This window comes from Apiospora phragmitis (assembly GCF_038363925.1).
Source record: "Apiospora phragmitis strain CBS 135458 chromosome Unknown utg000008l:1.0-3514335.0:1.0-3519231.0, whole genome shotgun sequence".
Lineage (NCBI taxonomy): Eukaryota > Fungi > Ascomycota > Sordariomycetes > Amphisphaeriales > Apiosporaceae > Apiospora > Apiospora phragmitis.
Window position 1 is genome coordinate 3,298,106 of NW_027117407.1, and position 18,787 is coordinate 3,316,892.

The following is an 18,787-nucleotide window of genomic DNA, read 5'->3' on the forward strand; positions in this document are numbered from 1 at the left end:
TTGGTGCCGTATCAAAACCGGATCGCCGGGCGCAATGTACGTGATGGGATTTGGGTAGTGTTGAGCTTCCAAGAAGACAAAACTAACAATGGCTGAAGAAGGAAGTACAATATAGGAATCGTGCCACAATTCGGACTGGTTTAACAGCAAGCGAGGTTCTGCAGCCACACCACAGCACAGAACAACCCCCAGCCTATGGAGCTTTAACTGATGCTCTACTTTTCGGTACTGTGGTAGTTCAAAGCTATTAGCCATATAATTGGCAGCAGGTAGGCACAGGCATACTATGAGACACCGTCGCGGGTGATTTGTGGGTGAAGTAAGTTCTCCCCTTTGCTCTACGTCACAGGAGTAGGCACGCTCGCAGACAACGAGATTCTGGCGCAGTTCTGATAGAAGGGAACAGGTTTAGTGGAGAGAAATGAGAACATTCGAGGTAAGTCGTTTTAAGATATTGAGTAGCGTATCCGGGTGAGCCTCGGTAGGTCGTAATGAAGTGATATAGCGACGGAAACACACATACTTGATTGTAGCAGAAAGCAAGTGCTAGCTGGAAGCTAGATTCTGGGGTCAGCATCGCCGCCAATTCTATTGATTTCGTGGCGGCTGAGTAGCATCACCTGGAACTGGTCTTGTCGGCCTAAGGCTGCCGGCTTTCCAGCGCTTAGACAACTTTGTGCTCTCATTGGCGGAGATGCAATATACCTGCATTACGCTCAAGCTAAATATGCACAGCGGCATTCAGCTTGCAAGGAGTAGAATCACCAAGTCTGGCCCTTCCCGGCCTGACCTCGTGCCGCGCCATCCAGGTCGCTGATTGGAGCTGTCGCACTTTGCATACCGAAAGTGCAACTATCTGGCTTGTGCAGCTGGTCGGTTGAAAGGGATTGCTCCGTCGCGTGAGGGGGAAGCACGATGTCTGGTGCACAACACCATTCGCGATGAGGGAGCCTGGAGTTTCAGCCGCACCACGATTCGGACAACCCCAGCCAATCGCACCGAATCGTCCAGGATAAGCCGTTGTAAAATATGCTGCCGCGCAGCTTGCATCGTAGTTCAGCCAATAGCTCCCGATATATAGATGTCTTGCACAGCACCCTGGAAAGGACGAGCACTCCTTCCGTTATGAAGAGTTTGGCCTGATACCCCGTCCAGTCTACCACCCTCTCCGTTGGGGTCTTCCCAAGGCCGTAAGAGAAATCGAACCACTCTTGATCATTTGCCATGAAAGCCACTTGCACTAAGGCGACTTATACAACGGGTTTCAGTCGTTGAATTAGCGACTTAGTACATGGTGAAGCAGGATCGCCATGATGGCTAGGGCCGAACTCTTATTCAATTCTCTGGAACCACAGCAGCAAGACACGATTAAGCAGGCCTGAGATGCAGTCTTTCTGCTTTGGGTGAGGCCCTTCCTCATTTGCATGATTGGGTAATGGATTTGAGGCTCTTATTCTTTCTAGGCGAGGCGTATTTTGGGTATATGTCAGGTATATTTTTAATAGGATGTTAGGAGAGACCCTGAAGAATCGTCTCGCCGAGCTATTTCGAGGCTGTGCAGACGAATATATGTAGAAGATGCGGCTTCAGAGTCGTAAAATGCATGTAAAGTCTTCAGATGGCAAGAAGGCAGGCTAGAGAAAGCTACCCAGACATGGGCGACTTCCAGGGTCTCCATGGTCTCCATGGTCTCCATGGTCTCGAATGCTCAGCCGGCTGCAGGCTGTATGCCGAGTCCTGGATAGTTGGTGGGTGTGGTGCAGAACAGGGCCATTGGCTAGGAACGAAATAGAAAAATACAGGACAGAGCGGAGAAGGCCGGCTTCAGTCCCTGACTGTTCCTCGTACGGTCCTGCCAGTGAACTTCCGAGATTCCCAACACACCAAGATAAACCAATCGCATTATAACGGTGAGCAGCCGTAAATGAACTTGATCATAGTTGGTATATACCATACGGAGACACAATTCAAGCTGTTCTTCTCTGCCTCATTCCCACTTCCCCAGGATTTGACAGTTTGAATAAAGGGAAATATAGTCGCCGCCACCTTTCATACTATCTAGTTGTAAGGTATAAGTGCATGTTGATTACTAAGCCGTAGGAAGGTAACTTGCACTTGTGCGCCTGCAGTGCTCCTTGTAAAAATACAAGATCAGGTGTATAGGCGCGTTTCCAGTCGAAACATGCCTTTGTTGGGCTGAGCCTCGAATGGTCGAGGTTATGCTGCATGTGGGATCCTAGCGTATTAAGGCACAGCCCGGGGCGCCATCTCGTATATGCGACCTTCTTCTCGTCGGCATCGGCTTGTTGTGGTAGGACAGGAGACGTCATTGAGGCTGTGTTTTTAGGAAGGCAGCTTCGTGATCACTGTCGGCTGAAACATTGTTCATGCAGAGGCCCTGATATAAGCTCGACACTAGCCAGGAAGCCTATCGGATGTGCTTCTGCGCAACCACCCACTGCGACATACAAGAGCCGCTGACCTAGGGCGACGCCAGCTGAGGCCAGTCTTTTCGCCCGGGAGCCTTGCCAGCGCAACAACGAGTGCAGCAAGGCCACTAGATGGCCACAGTGAGACTTGGGGGTCTGGCAAGCCGGTAGGTTTATCGAAAAGGTAGCCTTCAGCGGTGGTGCACAAGGTGAGCAAAATGCGTCTCTGAAAACGACCATATGAATTGCGGGTGGTGCTGGACTCGCTATTGCTGAAGTGATGCACTCATTGTAGACGAGCGTTGAAGGCAACGAGGGTGTGCGAAGGCAATTAAGCGACCGTGGCAGCGCGGAGTATTGCGTTTTAATAGTCGGTCACTGTAGTGAGTCGAGAATAATAAATTAGAGTTATTATTTAATGGGAATTGCGTTCTGGAAATAGAAAATCCAAGGACGCCCAAGGTGACCATCAGTCAAGCGATGTGGTGGAGCAAGCCATTCAAAGGCTGGGTGTATGTTTATCAGGGCGTCTGGTTCAAAGTTGAGCGTAGTTGGGCCACTCGAAGTAGCAACGCCTACGAAGCGAAGGTACAAAGAGAAACGGTGGGAAAATCTAGGAACCGAAAATGGCACGATACGGTGCTAAGCACCGTTCTGGTCCGTTTCGCTTCGATTCGGCTGGTTTTCTATATGGTCCGTGCGGCGGTGCGGCGTCTTCCCTTTCTGGAACACTTTATTATATAAGGTCGGCATCCGCTCTCTTTATAAATAAGAGCTTAGAGAGGTCTCTTATTATTAAAAGAACGGAACTTAAATAGTATTAAGGGGCTACACTTTTTACCTCGTACTGTTTTCTTTTTTAAGCCTTATAAAATAACCGTTCTTTTATATTTTTAATTTATTATTTCTTTTTATAGATTAGAATTTTATTTAATCCGGTATATATATAATAATTTATAACTTATTTTAATTAATAATTATAATATTATTTAAAAAATAACTTTAATTATATAAATTAAGGATAAATTATTATAAATAATAATATATTAATTTCTTTAAAATATATATATATTTATATACTTATTTTAAAGCTTTTACTCTTTTTTAATTATTTAAAGGGCGCCTTTTATTAAATAAAAAGGTGCGAATATATTAAAGGTTTTAAATAAAGATATTTTAAGCTAGCTCTTTAAGTAGGGATTTATACTATATTAAGCATAATTAAATAAATTAATTAATATAACTAATCCCACGTTAAATAATATCTATATACTAGTCACGTAATCGATTTAATAGATGAGACAAGGTTTTAATCTAGATGATTCTATGGAATTATCAACGAAGAAGGAAAAGGGAAGAAAGAAGGCTTCGTTGCTGGAGCTTGATGTGGGGCCTTGAACAATGAACAATCGAGCTGTACAATCTTAAGCAAGGTGTTCACCAGCTTCACTGGCGCACTAGCGTACAGAGGGATGCTATAATGAAGATCCTCGGTAAGCGAGACGCTGCCGCTATTTTGGATTTTTAACAGGCGTATTTGTGCAATAAAAGCAACGAGGAGCAACTTAAAGCTAGCATAGAACCGACGTCTGGATAAGGCCTAGGCCTTCGGTCGGACGATAAATTGACCCTCATCATCATCATCATCATGTCGGTGTTTGTGTCAAATAATCCAGTGCCGTAGAAAACAATCAGACTGTTGAATGGACTGTACGTACGTACGTGGGTTGGGGTTCAGACGGTGCTGTATTGGTTTATTCTGTTGGTCATGTCTATCTTCTATGCTAGCTGCGAGGGGAATCGCATTCCCCTCTTCATGCGACAGAAGGGGGTTAGTGCACGTGGTCACGTGGCACCCCTTTTGGAGTAACATGGACAGCCTTAGTTCCGGCTGTTCCAACACAGACCGAAGCAACAAGCACATGCAAGGTTAAAAACACCTACGGCCCATATCGCACTCATTTGACGCTAGCGCTAGCGAATCAAATTGATCCCCACACAGCGGAGCGAGTGCCCACATCAGAAGCCAGGCCATCAGTTAAGTTCTTTGGAAGACTTGGCCAGCCCGCCCTCGACGCCCAATTGTTGACCCCACCACATCAGCAGCAGTTATCCGAGATCAATAAGATCCCCGCCTCCCCAGCTGATAGCACCGACTGCAGCCACACACGCCTTCTTGGCATCACTACCGCCATTTGCCCGGCAGCATTGCGATCAAACCCACCATGCCTCTTGGATGGTATTTGGCCCAGGGTCTGTACCCTCTGGGCCCGGATAGCAGCGATGATGACGAGGGTCCGTGTGAACTTCCCGATGGCCGAGTCGTCTGCGGTCCACACGGCTTGGTTGTTTGTGGGAAGTGCTGCAGTGACTACAGTTTCATGGATGAAGACGTGGACGAGGACAAGGACGAGCACGAGGCACACAGTCCCGCCTCACTTCCTCTTGGGGGTATGCGCACGCAATACCCGTCTACTAACCGGGTCCTTGCTGATCGGAGTCCACCCCCCTTTAGCGGCACGGAGAAGAGGAGAGGCACCGGCCGCGCATTCCCGACCAAGTTCTGTCCCCCGTCTCCGACAATCACCCCAGCAGAACTATTCGCGGGCAGGCGTGCTTGGATGCGAGCCACTCGGTCAGTTACCCCCTAGCTTGGGAGGATTCATTGACCAACTATGTGTGAGATGGACTAACACGATAAGTTAGATACACTCATCGCAACGACCCGGGCATGCTACTACTCCTCACCGATGGCGCATGTCTCAATAATGGCCTAGCCAACCCCAAAGCCGGCTGGGCATTCGTGCACCACGCAGGAACTGGCACTGACGACCCAGATGGCGTTGCACAAGGCCGTCTGGAAGCCAAAGGCCCATTCGGCGACGACGCTATCCAGAGCAGCAACCGCGCCGAGCTTCGCGCCGTAATCGCCGCTCTGCGTTTCCGCCACTGGGTAGGCGAGAACTTCCATACGGTGGTCATCGCCACCGACTCCGAATACGTGGTCGAGGGCTCTACTGTCTGGGCGAAGAATTGGGTCCAGAATGGATGGAGGACCAGGGCCCGCGCGCCCGTGAAGAACTCGGACCTGTGGGAAATGCTCCTAGGCGAGGTAGAGAGATGGAAAGAAGAGGGCATGGACATTCAGCTCTGGAGAATACCCAGAGAGTGGAACGGCGTCGCCGATGCGGCAGCAAAGAAGGCAGCCGAGGGTCATGATGTAGACAAGTGGACCGAGATGATCGGAATGGCCGTGTAATTATAACTAAGGCGTAGTAGTCATGATATCTGCCTCCACACTTGTGCCGCTAGACATTGGCATTGATATTGTCGCATGCTAGAGCAACTGCCCCAACCCGACAGCAGCTATATATTCAAGAATATAGCTATCTACTACAGCGCGTACGCCATCCGACTATGAACTGGATTTATCGGGCTTATGCGAGGACGCATCGGCGGGTAGCCTATCTGTATTACAACCGGTAGTCAGTCCATCTGGTGGGAGCGAGCAATCAAAAAGGTTAGATATACGTTTATCAGGGCGTCTGGTTTGAAGTTAAGAGTAATTGGGCCATTCGAAATAGTACCGCCAACGAAGCGAAGGTACAAAGAGAAACGGTGGGAGAATCTATAAATCGTAAATGGCACGATACGGTACCAAGCACCGTTTTGGTCCGTTTCGCTTCAATTCGGCTTTTTTTTATGGTCCGTACGGCGGGTGCTGGGTCTTCCCTTTTTAGGATACTTTGTTACATAAGGTCGGCGTCCGCCCTCCCCCTAGGTAAGAGCTTAGAGAGCCGAATTAGTACTAGGGTCGGTGACGACCTGGGAATCCTCGGTGTTGTATGTTTTATTTTTGTCGGGTCGTGGAGTAGCTTCTGCGGACTGGCCAGCTACCTCTGTATAAGCTAGCAATGGGAAGACGGGGCCGCCCGTCCCTAGCAAATTTCCCCAGGCCCTGATAGGCTGTAGGTCTACCTAGACTGGTAGATTTCAACATTCGTAAAACTTCTGCCTGGGGCGCAAGTGCACGTAAAGTGGTGCTCTATCCCAATGAAGATACGATCTCTGCGTCTCTAACCAACCTAAGCTCTGCTCGTCCAGTGTCACGTGGAAGTTCCATAGCAATCGAGCCAAGATCTGACGGAACTCAGCGTAGGCCAAACTGAAACACATAATTTGTTAACAAGTTGTGTGCAAGTGATTCTTATGCAGAGGTCCAGCCGATAGGAAAGTGAGGAGATTGCCGGACAACATTGAAAGATGGTGGAGAACTCACTTCATGCCAATACAGTTTCGCGGGCCGACAGAGAATGCGTTGAGACAGTCGCGTCGATCTCCTGCGAACTCCTGATCGCCCAACCATCGCTCTGGGATGAAGTGTTTGGCCCGGCGGAAGTTGTGCTCGCTGAGGTACATGGCGCGTTGGGGTATTCCTATGATCGTCTTCAAGAGAGCCTCTAGTTAGATACTAGGGAGCAGTGGGAAGTGGAGGGGTGTAGAAAGGGCGCGCAGCTGTTGGTTTGGGCAAAACTCACTTTCCCCGGAATGAAGTCCCCAAGTATTGTATTGCCCTGGGGAGGAGTGATACGCGGTTGTGCGTTAGGACCGGGCGGGTACAGCCGCAGCGTCTCCTGGGTGACGGCGCCCAGGTATGGAAGTCTGGCAACGCTGTTGAGGTCTGCGATGGCCTCTTCATTGACGAAGGCGGCGCAGATTTCAGCTTCGAGCTTGCCCATGGCCTGAGGGTTTGTGGCCAGCAGGTACACCGCCCCCGTTAGCGCCGTGGCCGTGGTCTCGGAGCCCGCCACGGTCAGGACTAACGCGTTGTTCACGATCTCGTTCCGGCTGAGTGTCTAGCACGAGGAGAAGCGAAGGAAGGGTTTAGTTAGCTTGAAATGACTTCTTCGAAAGATCAACAACTCACGCGCGGTGAGTCCAAGGTCGATGGATAAGGAAACCTACCATCTGTCCTTTGCCGGAAATCATAGCTTCTATGAAGTCGGGCCTTTGGCTCCCCGTCGATATGCGCTTGGCCACCCTCTCGGCGGAAAACCGTTTCAGATCGTCTCCCAGCTGGCGGAGCCTTTTGGGAACAAGAAGCGGTAGAATCGAAGGCAGCACAGGAAAGCGCCTAAGAGCGGCGCCCACTGCCCCTGTACGCAGACTGCCAAATATCATGGCTATCCAGGGGTGCATGGCGGATCCTTGTAGGCACCCGAAAGGCTCGCCGAAAGCCAGGTCGCCAATGATGTCAAAGGCGCAGTAATTGAACCAGCTTCCAACGTCTATCGCCGCGCCGCCGTCCTGGGCTTTTTCATGCAGCCGGCGGATCAGCAGGTCGACGTAGCCACTAATAAGACTCTGCTGCTGTGCTATAGCGCGCGTCGAGAAGGCGTCGGCCAAGACGTACCGCATGCGGGCGTGGTCGGCATTGGACGCCCCCGCTATGTGGCCGTCGTCAGGGGGGCAGAACCACGGCGCTTTGGGGTTTTCAACCACGTCCCGTTGCCTGCCGTTGATGGCGTTCCACGCCTCCGGGACGATGTACGAAAGCTCATCGGGGCCAACGCGCACTATCCTCCCATATTGATTGTGCAGCTCCAGAAGGTGGGAGTGGGACTGCCCGGAGCAAAACATAACCATCCAGGGCAACTGAGAGATAGCCCATGTTCTAGGGCCGGGATATCTAGCCAACGGATGAAACCAGAGATAGTATGCCGGAAGAATCACTGCATAGTAACATAGAACCTAGTACTTGTCAATCTCAATCTCACTAAATCATTTTGGAATTATTTGCAGGATCTTGTAAGGGGTCATACAGTCAGTGCAAGCTTCGCCCAGACTCCTGTCCAGTCGTATGGTCCAGACTCGCCAGTCATTTCGATTAACAATAAGAAGATTTTAATGCCAGATGGTCAATGAGGACGGTTCCTTCGCAGGCTCAGATACTGGTTGACTCGGCTTTGCCTTTCTTATTTAGTAAAAGTGTTTATCCACCTTCCATGCAAGTCACTGCTGGGATATCGAGTCAATTGGGGGCTATATGTAACTACGATGTGTGAAAGCTCGGGCGGGATCACACCACTGCAAAGGTCCGCTGTACGTGTATCTCCCCAGATTGCTCACCAGGTGAGTTTGTGCGTGGTGGACGAGCATCCGCCTCCACGTCGATACCACTTTCTACATCTGCCCCGAATAGATTTAGAGACCCGGATCGGTTGGCCTTGGCACTGAGCGGAAGCCATTCATGGCCTTCATGCCCACCACCGCGTTTGCGGACAGTCCCGCCTATCGTCACAATTGTCGGGCCCGGGGCACCGTCTGAATGTGCTGCACTCCCCGAACGGGTGCTGTTGCTGTAGAGAAGCGATAGCTTGGAAGCGAGCTTCTCCAGGAAGGGGACCCTGGGAAGGATAGTGCGGTACACGGGTGCACAACAGCAAATGGAGTTGGTCAGCATCTGCACCGTCACCAGACAAAGATATGTCAAGTTGAGAGCTGGCGAGTTTTGGTCAGCACTGACATAGCTGGTGCGATGAAGGGGTTGACCTACTGATCGTTCCGTAGGCTACGATTATGCTGACAATATCGATAACGCCAGTCCTGTCATGTTAGACAGTTAACACCCGTTCAATGATACCAACGCAAAGGAATTGGTGACACATACAGTCCGCCTAGTAGAAACAAGATCCTCAGCTTCCACTTGGTACTATTTGACATAATCAAGCTCCGTACCATCCAGATGGCCAATCCAAGCATCACAAAGGCAATGGCGGCGTTGACGGACTCGCCCGCTGCGAGCAATATGGAAGGGTCAATACAGCCCTGCGGATAGGCAGGCGTCCACAGGTTGGAGACCGGTATGCAGAACATGCACCTTATGAGGAAGATGGCCAGGAACCAGGCGATCTGGAGTACACCCAAGGCGTAGACCCAGTATGCGAAGACACGGCTGACGCTGAAGATACGGTGATAGAGGGCCAGCAGACTCAACTTGGCGAACGTGGGATTGACTGGAAAGTTGAGTTGCATGACGTAGCCGACCTAATTGATGATATGTCAACGACAGATGGCCATAGTTAGTACTCGGCGTTAGGGAAGGGAAACACACCTTTGACATAGTGACGAGTTCACTTGGACTGAGAGCCCCAGGCTTAAAGCGGTCCTTACCGCCCAAGATGAGAACCGCTGGTTAAAGGTCAAGGGTATTAGCTAAGACACCTGGCACTTGGAGGATACTGAAGCGGCGATATTGACATACTCCATAGGGATAGAGCCGCGTGTACCCAAAAGGACAGCAGGGCCACCAGGGCAAACCAATCTTCTAAGTTGACTTTTCGCCCGCTGCGCTTGGTGTTAAAGAAGCGGAGCGTTGTGGCGAGAGTGCATATGGGGATGGTCAGAATGCAGATGAGAAAGACGGCACCCTGGAGGGGGTCGACGAAGACGTTGAGTTCTGACATGAGGCTGACTGCGCTGAGTGAAGCAAGGGAGCTACCGTGGATTGCCTGGATGAGAGGGACAGTATTCGGAGTTTGTATTAAGCCAGGACTATGCTCTTGCGCTGGGGAGGATACTCGTAAATATGAATTAATACTCAACCCTTACGGCCAGGCCAGGGGTGATCTTTGCTAGGTGGAGGTAAAAACAACCTACGTCTGATTGGACGCGGGTGGCTGACTGCGGCAAGAGAACCAACGTTCAACACATTACACTGCATGTATAGGTATTAAACAGCCTGCATGCAGACTACGTACATACTATGTACATGTATATTTGGTGGATGGATGTAATTACGAGGTACATTGCCTGGACGTATTTTCTCTTTTGCCCCAGCCTGTAAGCGAGACCCAGCACTTCGGAGTTTTGGCTGTGTACTCCCTTAGGAGGATTTATACGGCGGAGTGATGGTTACGCAAAATAGAGACCAGCCTGATTATTTCTTTGCCCCCTCAATTGTCCTCGCAATCAATTTCCCATCGTCCATTCGATTCGAACAAGCTGGCCAATTTACTAAAGCCGTCCGAATTTTTGTAGCGAACGCGTGCAAATCAATTAGCAAATATCGTCACCATGTCTGACACAATTACGTCTTCTACAATAAGGGCGTTGCCTGAGTCCATCGGGCTTAACACTTCATCTTTGTTCATCTTTCTGGCCACCTGTGGTGGAGTAGCCTTGCTCCTTACCCAATTCGGGGGTTCAGTCTCTGAGGGGACAGCAGCTCAACAGACGCTTCGCGATCCTATCCCGGGCTTGTATAACACACTGCAATTCATGTTCAACAACTACAAGTTCATGACGCGGGTCCAAGCAGCGCTGCAGCGCAGCCGGGCTGGTGTCCTTCGCTTTTCCCTTGGTCCCAAGGCCGTGTACCTTGTGGCGGGCCAGCAGAACATCCGCACCGTCTTCAGCAGAGATCTGGTGCACGACATCACCAACCAGGAGCAGATGACACGCTACGCTCTGCCGACCCTGTACAAAATGAACGCGAGCGAGGTCCGTCGCTGGGAGGCTGACCGCTCCGGTGTTACCAAAACCCCAATCTCGGGGACCGAGGACGTGCCGTCTCGCCAACGCCTGTGGTATAATTATGAGCACATCTACGCCGAATACCTTGGCAGGCCACAGTACATGAGACCATTGATTGAGCTATACAATCAAAACCTGGATCGGCTGCTCGACCTCTACCCGTGGGGGAATGGAGTACCGTGAGCGTGCAGAAGATATGCCGTAATGAGGTGACTCAGACGTTAGTCAATACCTTGTTTGGTCCTCGCCTCGTGGAGCTGAGCCCCGACTTCGTCGACCGTCTATGGGCGTTTGACGAGCAGGTATTCCAGCTCGTCATGGGCCTGCCAAAGTGGCTCAATGCAAAACCCGCCAAGGCCCATGATGCCTACGTCAGCGCCATTGAACGTTGGCTGGGAGACGTGTCGGCTGGCTTTGATTGGAAAGCTGCGGAAGCCGACTGGGAGCCTCGCTTCGGCGGCCGGGCTGTCCGTGAACTATATCGCTGGATGAAGGAAACAGATTGGAGGGATGAAGTCATTGCTGCCACACTGGGTGCCCTGGCCTTTGCGTAAGAAGCTTCCCAACAGTCCCTGTTCCATTGATAACCACTAACTAATGGATGCAAATCGTGCAGGCTCAAATCTAACAGCATCCCGACCACAACATGGATGCTGATGGAAATCATCAGAGACCCCAGTCTCTTACGAGCAGTGAGAGAAGAGGTCGCGACAGCGACTGAAACGGACCCGGCCACAGGGAAGCCCATCCTCGACAACCAGAAGCTGGTGGCGCTGCCGCTGCTGCAGTCCATCTGTACCGAGACGCTCCGGCTGCGCATCAATTTCAACATCATGCGCGACGTCAAGCAGCCCGTCGTCCTGGACAACGGCGCCACCACCGTCGCCCCGGGCTCCCTGCTGCAGATGCCCATGATGGTGGCGCACTACGACGAGGCCGCCTGGGGTGCGGCGGGCCACCCGGCGTCGGAGTTCTGGGCGGAGCGGCACATTCGCTACGTCGACGAGCCCGAGGCAGCAGGGCGCGTGCGGAAATTCGCCATGGCCGGGCACCCGACGGCGTGGTTCCCCTTCGGCGGCGGCGCCAATGTCTGTCCCGGCCGCCAGCTCGCCAAGTACGAAATCTTCACCACCATCGCCACCATCGTCTCGCGCTTCGACCTCGAGGTCGTGGCGTGGACCAAGGCGGACGGGTCGACCTCCCCGCGGGCGGCCGAGAGCGATTTGCGCTACTGTGGGGGGGGGCCATGCCCCCAGATCGGGACTTGAAGATCAGATGGAAGCGGATTCATTAGTCCGGCGACGACAGGACAGTCTGGACATGGTACTCATTTGGGTAGAGGTATGCCCAAGTGTGGTACTTCCTTGGTACATTACGACGTAGGCTGCAAGAATGAGAGTTTTGGATGGAATATCGCATATATTGCATTAATATATGGAGCTTCGCTAGACGAGCATTTTGGCTTGTGTAACTTGTTGATTGATGCAACGTCGTTTCACCAAGATTTAAATGATGAGTGAGTGACTCGGAAGGATTGATATGTAGGTTGTGCTGGCAGGACATGTTCGAAGTGGTGTGTTTGGTAGATCATTGCCCAATAGCCTGGCTGCTATTGCTGGAGAGGGTGCCGTACTGCCTTGAGGGCCGTGATCCAATTAAAGATCTGCGCGTCAGCCAGAGCGGTTCGGCTCGCACGACTTGATGACGTTGGCGTGAAGAGTAGGGGTCATAACCAAAGAACGTATGTATGTATGTATGTATGTAAGAAAATACATATGCACCAACGTAGCAGTGAAAGAGGCATGGATGGCTGATGGGGAAGCTCAATGTGGAGTTCCGAAATGAGAACCGCGGACCACCAGCAGATAAAGCCGGTATGTAGCCAGAGTCTATAGAGGCCACAGTTAATCACCTAGTGACCTATCCGCCGTTTTTTTATGAATTAGTTCAGTCGTGGTACTACCGAGCCTTTCCTCAGGAGCGAAATGGAAAATACCATGGCTACACCCAAAGTCCAGACGGCCATAGTGCAGTCTTTAAGACGGCCAACGTCGGCGTCCTCCCTGCCTCTGACGGTCTCCCATACGGCAGCAGTTCCGACGCTGTCGTCAGACCACCATGTCCTCGTTCGCGTTCTTCGCTGCGCCTGATATCAGCGTCCCGGCGGAGTGGATCCACCTCTTTAAGGCGTACCACTTTGTTACGCAGGCAGTCGACGATCAGGTCCTGTTTCTTCGTGATCCCCTAAAATCCTCCCCTGAGTGGAACCCCCCTCCTATCAAGAAACTTGTCATCGTCGGCGGGTCGACGGACCGAAGTCTGCATCTGGTGGACTGGTTCCAGTCCAAGATTGGCCCCAGATACGCGACAGGGTGCCACGTGTTCAGGACGTTGGTAGATGTTGATTATGATAATGTCGTTGACCTCGACACTACGGTTCTGAGTCTCACCGAGCTTGATAAGCCCGTTTTTCAAGACATCGTACCCAATACATTCCTGGGGCTGAGAAACCTGTTCGAGTCGGGAAAGAAAATCTTCTGGGTGACGAGCGGGCGCCTCGAGAGCGAGCCCTACTGCAACATGACGGTAGGATTCGGACGCGTTGCTGTCAACGAGTCGCCTGACCTACAGCTACAAATGGTCGACCTTTCGAGCCTGGAGTTGGTCGACCCTCGGGATTTGGCTGCGGCTTTCTTACGCTTCTGTGCCGCGGAGTATCTCGACAGTAACATCCTTTGGTCGGTTGAACCGGAACTCGTAATGGACAAGACTGGACGTCAACGCATTCCAAGACTATTACCGATATCCGAGTTAAACGATCGGTACAATTCTGCCGAACGAGCTATCGTCCGCGACGAAAATGTTGGCGATTTACCTTTCATTCTTTTGGAAGGCCCGGACGACTATGTCATTAACTACATGTCGGCCTCGAAGTCCCCTGGTTTAAAACTGCTTAACGATGCGGAGAGCTTAATAGAACTACGCATCGTTCTCGCTACCATGTTTGCTATCCGGACACCCGTCGGCCATAGGTTTCTCGTATTAGGGACACGAACATCGGATGGCGCTTCGTTTCTGACTTTGATCTCATCACTCTGCTCTCTCGTCACCGTGCCCAGAGAGTCGGCTATGTCCTTCAGTATAGCTCCGGGCTCCGAGCAGTGTGTTCTTGGAGCAGTCGCTGCTCGCCTGGTAGCTGGAGACGTGCTGGACCCTGTTTGCTCCGGCCAAACCGTCGTTATCCACAACGCCGCGGAGAGTATACGCCTTGCTTTCATGGCGGAAGCTGCCAAAAGACACATTGAGATCATCTTCTTTACTGATTCAAAGCCCAAGGAGGATAACTCAAGGATTATATGCGTCGACCTCCCGGAGTTTGTCACGAGCCAGGAATTAGGCGAGCTCATTCCGGCCGAACCAGCAGCGTATATCAATTTCGGCTCCTTAACAGGGAAGGATACTCTCCAGGCCGCTATCGCGTCGTTTCTACCGCGATCCTGCCGAATCGACACGGCTCAGACCCTTTTCTCATCCACCGGTACCCAAGGTCGACCTTCATTGGCCTCACTTGTCGGGGGCCTCTTGGATGAAGCCACTAGAGGCTTCCAAGACGTCAACTCAACAGAAAGCATTCAAATATCAGACTTCCCGTTGGTCAATCTTGCAAGCCTAGTCCGCGGATCAACGCTCAAATTACCACTGGCCATACTGGACTTCAGGGATGAGGTTCTCCCCGTCCAAGCCAGTAGACTTGACAAGCAGGACATGTTCAATGGAACAAATAGTACATACTGGATTGTTGGGATGACGGGAGCCCTGGGGGTCTCGCTCTGTGATTGGATGATTTCGAAGGGTGCCCGAAACATTGCCTTGACCAGCAGAAAGCCAGACGTTGCTGTTGAGTGGGTTGAGTCTCACAAGAAGAGAGGTGTGACTGTGGCGGTTATGCCCTGGTATGTGGATCCCAATATTAAGCTGCTAATTGTTGTCAAGGAGCGGTGCTAATGTCTCTGATCTAGCGATATCACCATCGAGAACGATCTGAAAGTAGTCTATAACAAACTACGCGAGGCTCTACGCCCTATTGCCGGTGTGATTAGTGGAGCCATGGTTCTTCGCGATGTCGCCATTCGTAACATGGAGTTCGAACAGCTTACCGACGTCACCCAGCCCAAGGTTGGGGGGTCCATTCATCTAGATCGGCTGTTCCACGCCACACCCCTTGACTTCTTCGTCCTGGTCTCTTCCGTAAACTGTGTGATCGGCAGCTGGGGCCAGGCCAACTATGCCGCCGCCAACATGTTCATGTGCGGGCTGGCGGCAGCCCGGCGGCATCGCGGGCTCCGCGCGTCTGTCGTCAACGCCGGCGCCATCATTGGTGCTGGTTACATAGAGCGTGAGTCGAGGCGCGCACTGGACGCTATAGTCCAGAAATTACACATGATGCGGCTTTCCGAGGACGACTGGCACCAGGCTATATGCGAGGCCATCGACGCGAGTAGGCTCGATTCAGCTCATGGACCCGAAATAACGATGGGCCTCTCACTTGTGCCATCTGACATACCGGTTGGGCCGACATGGTTGTCTAATCCAAAGTTCGCTGGGTTCATCTTGGATGTAAAGCCAGATGCCGCAAAGAAAGAGCATTTTGAAACGACGTCTTCCGTTGAGCACGCGCTCCAGAGTTGCGTTTCAAAGCAGGACCTCTACGATACTGTGACAAGTAAGAAACACCAGCCAACCATTATATCAGTGTACAATAGCTAATGCTTCAGACCAGAGGCCTTTGCTATGCAATTGCGCGTTATGCTGCAGATGGTCATGTCGAATGACGATCTCATGGCTTCACGTAGCAACGAGATCGGATTGGACTCGCTCGTGTCCGTAGACATCCGGTCATGGTTCCTCAAGAACTTCCAGGTCAACATACCGACCTTGAAGGTCATGGGAAACAACACGATGGCGAGCCTCGTTGAGTTTGCCGTCGAGGCTATTATAACCAGCAACCCGTCCCAGATCGATTCGGCTTCGGACACCAACATGGACACGAGCACTACGACGCAAGATAATGATAGTTTGAAGTCGCTTGAAGAAAGCTCGGAAGCCCGTACAACTTCCGAGTGTGACAGTCCCGCTTCATCGCCGCCCATCAATTGGGCCTCCGAGGCAGCCCCTCAAGCCACATGGACCTCGGTCTCTTACGATGCCTTTTCTAACCCACCATCAACTACCCCCAAGGTAATCGTCCTTACCGGTGTGACTGGTCTTCTAGGTCGTTGCCTACTCAAGCACATCCTTCGGTACACGGTCGCTGCCAAGATCCATTGTCTCGCCGTACGTGGAGTATCAAGGCGTTTGCATAATAAGGAAATGCTCATGGATAGTCGCGTGGAGTACCACGAAGGGAAACTTGAAAACCCCCTCCTCGGGCTGTCGGAGGACGAATGTCGCTCCATTTTCACCACTGCAGACGCCGTCATCCATATCGGCGCGGACACCTCGCACACCAAGCCCTATTCCGACATGCGGGCTTCCAACGTGGGCTCGACGAGAACGCTGGTCGAATTATGCCTGCCCCGGCGTATCCCTTTTCACTACGTCTCCTCGGCCGGCGTGGCCATCTACCAGGACCAGGCCGAGTTCCCCGAGATCTCGCTCGCTGCCGCGGCGGCGGGGGCGACGCCGCCCACCAGTGGGACCTTCGGCTACGGGTGCACGAAGTGGGTTAATGAGCGCCTGTTGGAGCAGTTGCACGCGCGCGTCGGCCTTCCCCTGTACATCTACCGCCCTCGACGATCCTGCGCGAGGGCGCCGACGCCGACGCGACGCGCCACCCTCACGCCGCCCTCGACTGGGTCAACACGCTGCTGCGTTACATCCGCGTGCTAAGGGCCGCGCCACGAACGGCGCACAACCGGGGCGCGCTCGATCTTGTGCGGCTTGAGACTTGCTGCCGCGATATCATGGCCAACCTGCTGCAGACCGGCGAGCAGCGGGAAGAGCAGCGGCAGCCCCAGTATGTGCACTCGGCAGGCGACGCCGTCCTGGCGGTCGATCGCCTTCACGAAATCGACGTGGAGGCTGGCGGGCAGTGCTACGACGTCCTCTCCATGGGGGAGTGGACAAGGAGAGCAATGGCGGCGGGCATGCACCCAGGTGTGGCGCTCTTGATTGAGCGCATGGATGCGCCGGAACAGGCTAGCTATCCGAAATTACTAAGGGCAAGAAGTGACTAGAGCTTCAGAGCAGATGAAGCAGTAGAGAATAGAACTTTCGTACATGGTCGTTTGTCTGTTTGTTCGTTAAGGCACTTTTGCTCAATTAGATAAAGGCCGTGTTTCGGGGGGGGGGGGTTATTTAATAGACCACTATACCCTTTTCAAACAGGTCCTCCCCACTGTAAATAGATATAAGTGGAGAGCCAGTATTCATTACCAAAACTGCATCTACCTCCTACGCGGTTAGGGTTAGAATAGGGGTAGTGTCACGGGCGGTGCAGGCGGACAGGATAGGCACAGTAACAACAGGTTCTATTACTACAGTCTGTCTAGTTGCGGTAACGAATAAGACAAGGACTTAGCTCAAGGAGCTGTAATACAGGATCCGAGATCAGGACGATGTTTATGGCCATCAAAGGAAAAGCTTATCTGTTGAGCTTTTCGCCCATTCCGTGCGACCAATCTCTATTCCACGCATACCAGCGTGTGCGCAAACCTTCTCAGTGTTCCAGCGCCGTGACAACAGTTGTGCTAGGCATTAGCACCTGGCCAGGCGCTGATACTTAGCGCTAAAGTAAGGGGTCGGATATGGTGCAGGCCGACCGATGGGGGTGTCCGTAGCGTGACAGTCCCTATGTATATTAGTATACAGATTGACCCATATACGTCTTAGTAGAGACATTAGCGATAAGATCAATACAGAGACCAATAGCGAAACCGTTCTATCCAAGGACCTACTACAGAGCGCGTGCGGTTTCCAACAATTATAGCCTCAATGCCTCGCATTAAAGGGGAATAGCAGCGACAGCGAGGGTAATCTCAGTCCCGATGGACTCGTTTCAGCGAGAAAGGCAGCCATGCCTCACCACCAGCCGGCGGGCAACTACTATCTGTCCACCACCATTACAGGCTTCGGTTCTGACACAAGACATCAGCATTGCCTCTAGGGCGTACGGATGCAAGGCATCAATCAATATTCTTGGCTCGGAGCCTGTTTGCCCATTCACGCCAATGAGAAGACCGCGCCGTAGTGGCACAGGAGCATCGGAATGGATCCAGCGCACCCCGCCTCTTTTGAGTAATCAGTAATCCGATAATAATTCTTCCGAGAGGTCAGCAGAAACGAGGAGAGACGAAACGGACGATGCAGGCCTGTAGAATGGCACCCAAGACTCCGGATGTAGGGGTATCAAATAGAGCAAGGCTGTGAACGAGGAGCCGCATGTGATATTATTATTCAGTGTTGCCTACTTTCGTCGGTTCTTCCCAGCACTTGGCGACCGATCCATATGCGGGCCTAGGCAGGGATAGATCTTGGAGCCCCCGCCCTTCGTGATACTGCAAGGGAGTGGAGAGTGGGTGTGGTGACTACGCCTGCGTTAAAGGGATTAGTGTGCCGTTACGCCCCGACTAAATCTAAATGGCCTCCGTTTTCTGCCCTGAAGGCCCCCGGACTCTACACTACTACACTACATCCATTCGACCAGAAACCAAGCGCATGTCACTGAGGTCGACTTCGCAAAACCTTCGGTTGCTACAACATATAGCTCCTTGAGGTCGCCTTAGTATGACCAACTAAGTGTAGACTAGTCCGCGACTGCTCTG

At 52.1% G+C, this 18,787-nt stretch overlaps 5 protein-coding genes across 5 annotated transcripts; 3 read left to right on the plus strand and 2 right to left on the minus strand.

The window, feature by feature from the left end:
• Positions 1-4,654: 4,654 nt before the first annotated feature.
• On the plus strand, positions 4,655-5,688 carry PG994_009446 (RNase H domain-containing protein; the record flags this gene model as incomplete). Its single annotated transcript, XM_066860855.1, has 2 exons — positions 4,655-5,064; positions 5,136-5,688. The coding sequence occupies 2 exons, from the start codon at positions 4,655-4,657 to the stop codon at positions 5,686-5,688; spliced, it is 963 nt and encodes a 320-aa protein (XP_066714444.1).
• A 734-nt stretch (positions 5,689-6,422) lies between these two features.
• Positions 6,423-8,311, minus strand: PG994_009447 (cytochrome P450; the record flags this gene model as incomplete). Its single annotated transcript, XM_066860856.1, has 5 exons — positions 6,423-6,594; positions 6,709-6,887; positions 6,968-7,285; positions 7,395-8,180; positions 8,252-8,311. 5 exons carry the CDS (start codon positions 8,309-8,311, stop codon positions 6,423-6,425), a joined length of 1,515 nt encoding a protein of 504 aa, XP_066714445.1.
• Positions 8,312-8,508: 197 nt separating this feature from the next.
• PG994_009448 (uncharacterized protein) lies at positions 8,509-9,895 on the minus strand (the record flags this gene model as incomplete). The annotated part of the gene is made up of 4 exons (XM_066860857.1): positions 8,509-8,836; positions 9,100-9,476; positions 9,544-9,620; positions 9,694-9,895. 4 exons carry the CDS (start codon positions 9,893-9,895, stop codon positions 8,509-8,511), a joined length of 984 nt encoding a protein of 327 aa, XP_066714446.1.
• A 610-nt stretch (positions 9,896-10,505) lies between these two features.
• Positions 10,506-12,232, plus strand: PG994_009449 (cytochrome P450; the record flags this gene model as incomplete). Its single annotated transcript, XM_066860858.1, has 3 exons — positions 10,506-11,138; positions 11,183-11,514; positions 11,581-12,232. 3 exons carry the CDS (start codon positions 10,506-10,508, stop codon positions 12,230-12,232), a joined length of 1,617 nt encoding a protein of 538 aa, XP_066714447.1.
• Positions 12,233-13,082: 850 nt separating this feature from the next.
• Positions 13,083-17,200, plus strand: PG994_009450 (Polyketide synthase; the record flags this gene model as incomplete). Its single annotated transcript, XM_066860859.1, has 4 exons — positions 13,083-14,917; positions 14,984-15,687; positions 15,745-16,724; positions 16,772-17,200. The coding sequence occupies 4 exons, from the start codon at positions 13,083-13,085 to the stop codon at positions 17,198-17,200; spliced, it is 3,948 nt and encodes a 1,315-aa protein (XP_066714448.1).
• Positions 17,201-18,787: the final 1,587 nt, after the last annotated feature.